The sequence below is a fragment of the Oxyura jamaicensis genome (assembly GCF_011077185.1).
Source record: "Oxyura jamaicensis isolate SHBP4307 breed ruddy duck chromosome 1 unlocalized genomic scaffold, BPBGC_Ojam_1.0 oxy1_random_OJ72611, whole genome shotgun sequence".
Classification (NCBI taxonomy): Eukaryota; Metazoa; Chordata; class Aves; order Anseriformes; family Anatidae; genus Oxyura; species Oxyura jamaicensis.
Window position 1 is genome coordinate 1 of NW_023303050.1, and position 2,028 is coordinate 2,028.

General features: G+C 59.3%; 1 protein-coding gene across 1 annotated transcript; it reads right to left on the reverse strand.

Moving 5' to 3' along the window:
* Window positions 1–301: 301 nt before the first annotated feature.
* On the reverse strand, window positions 302–2,022 carry LOC118156844 (NAD(P)(+)--arginine ADP-ribosyltransferase 2-like). Its single transcript, XM_035311063.1, has 2 exons — window positions 1,828–2,022; window positions 302–1,574 (listed from the first exon to the last, which is right to left on the reverse strand). Exon 2 carries the CDS (start codon window positions 1,423–1,425, stop codon window positions 472–474), a length of 954 nt encoding a protein of 317 aa, XP_035166954.1. The 5' UTR covers window positions 1,426–1,574; window positions 1,828–2,022; the 3' UTR covers window positions 302–471.
* Window positions 2,023–2,028: the final 6 nt, after the last annotated feature.

The window sequence follows — 2,028 nt, forward strand, 5'->3', positions numbered from 1 at the left end:
CACCAGAAGGCCTGCTGTGGTTTCACCTGCAGGCAGCTCAGCACCGCACAGCCGGTCGCTCACCTCCTCCCCAGCAGGACTGGGGAGACAATGGAAAATGTGTCTGGCTGCAGGAGCTGGCACTAAGTGCCCTCGCACGCACAGAGGCCTCGCCAGGAGCTGGCACGTAGTCCTCTCAGCACGCGTACACATGGGAAAGAGTGCGGAAGTGCAAAGAGAAACGCTTTAATGAGAGAAATAAGACAAAAGGACAGACCGCAGGGCTTGGCCAGACAAACACTGACCATCCCTCCTTTACGTGTGACCGGCCCTTTTACACCCCAAACCTAACCCCTCTTTGGTCCTCCTGCTCCTCCTTCGGTACACACCCCCATGCCTCCACACAGCTCCACATCTTTTCAAGCTCCCCAAGCTCCCCAAGCTCCCCAAGCTCCCCAGGCTCCCCAGGCTCCCCACACGGAGATGTTGCCTTCACCACAAGGCTCCCCTTCCCCTCACAGAGCCGGTGGCACGGGGCCCCACTGCCCTGCGGCCATGGCTGGAGGAGCGCGGGGAGCGCGGCGCCTGCCCAGGGCTGTGCCCCAGCCCCAGCCCCATCTCCTGGTGGCACCCACCCTGCTGGCTGTGTCTACCATTCAGCAGCGCACAGTTGTAGGTGCTGCGTAGGCCAATGGACTGGAGCTGGATGAAGGTTCCCTCTTTGTAACGGGTGAAGGTGGTGACCATGAAGACCTCATAGGGTGGGATGAGGACTTCATCCTCATTAGGGTAGAAGGAGAAGTTCCTGATGAGGACACCGTAGCAGGTGTGCACAGAAAAGAAGGTGTCCCGGCCAAATTTCTGGGCAGCCATCTCGTTGAGGGAGGTGGTGGCGAACTGGCCGAAGCGGACGGTCTGCTCGAGCTGGGCCGTAAAGCGGGTGCCAGTGACGCCACGGTAGACATTGTGGCACTTCTGGCCCTGGACCTCCCGCAGCTTTTGCACGGCCTTGGTCAGGAGGAAGTGCAGCGTCTTGAAGTGGAAGGATTGGAGGTAATAGTTGTGGGATTGCCCACCCTCACGCACAGCTGCGTTGAACTGAGCTTGCACTTCTTTCCCGGCAGTGTACGCCATCAAAGCCAATGCCTGCTTCCTCTGCAGCCCCTCGCGGTGGCTGGATTTGCCCAAAATTTTCCGCCATTTCTTGAGTAGTGTTTTCAGGGTCTGGATGTAGATCTTTTTGTTGAACTCAGTGAGGCTCCGCTTCAGCAGTTCCTTCGTCGTCTTGAATGTGCAGTTCTGGTACTGGTCATCAAAGCAGTTCTGGGCCATGTCCATCGCCACTTCATCGATGGTGCCGAGGTCTTGCACACGGGTGCTGCTGGTGGCCAAGGTGCCAGCCAAGGTGCCAGCCAGCAGCACCCAGAGCAGGCCGAGGTGCTCCATGTGCAGGAAGCTCTGGGTGTCCAGCCACGAGCAGGGATGCCCCAGGCAGCGGAGGACCCAGTCCTCTGGAACCAGCTGAGCTCAGCTGCTGAGTGCAGCAGGACAGGGCACGGGCGTCTGCTACGGGCTGAGTGCAGGGTTGGAGGAGGCTGCAGGGAGAAGCGGAGCAGATGCATCGGGGTCATATCAAAAGCCGCCCATGCCCACCCTGGCATCAGCACCTGCAGCGTGTCCCCAGCCAGGGCCACCTGGTTCTTCCCCACCCTGACACCGGCCCAGACTCCAGCCCTATTACTTGCTTCAAACACCACAGACACATGGGTTCCCCCGTGCAGCCCCAACATCCTCTGAGGCCACAGCATTTGTGCCAGGAGGAGCCCTGGAGCTGCAGTGAGATGTTACCTCTGCTCTGTTCCACGCAGGACCCACGGCTCGGTGCTGCTGCAGGATGCGTGGAGCTGGCAGCTCTGCCTTTTTATAGCAACCCCCAGATAGTTTATGTTCCAGCCCCCCATGACCACCCAGTTGCTGCTGGGTTGTTGCAAAAGGCTGCAGGGAAACCAACAGGAAATCTCCTTTTATCAGTTGCCCATGCTCTAGTGC

Bases quoted from the DNA above. Each gene is read 5' to 3' on its own strand.
- LOC118156844 (XM_035311063.1), bottom strand. From the start codon at position 1,425: ATGGAGCACCTCGGCCTGCTCTGGGTGCTGCTGGCTGGCACCTTGGCT.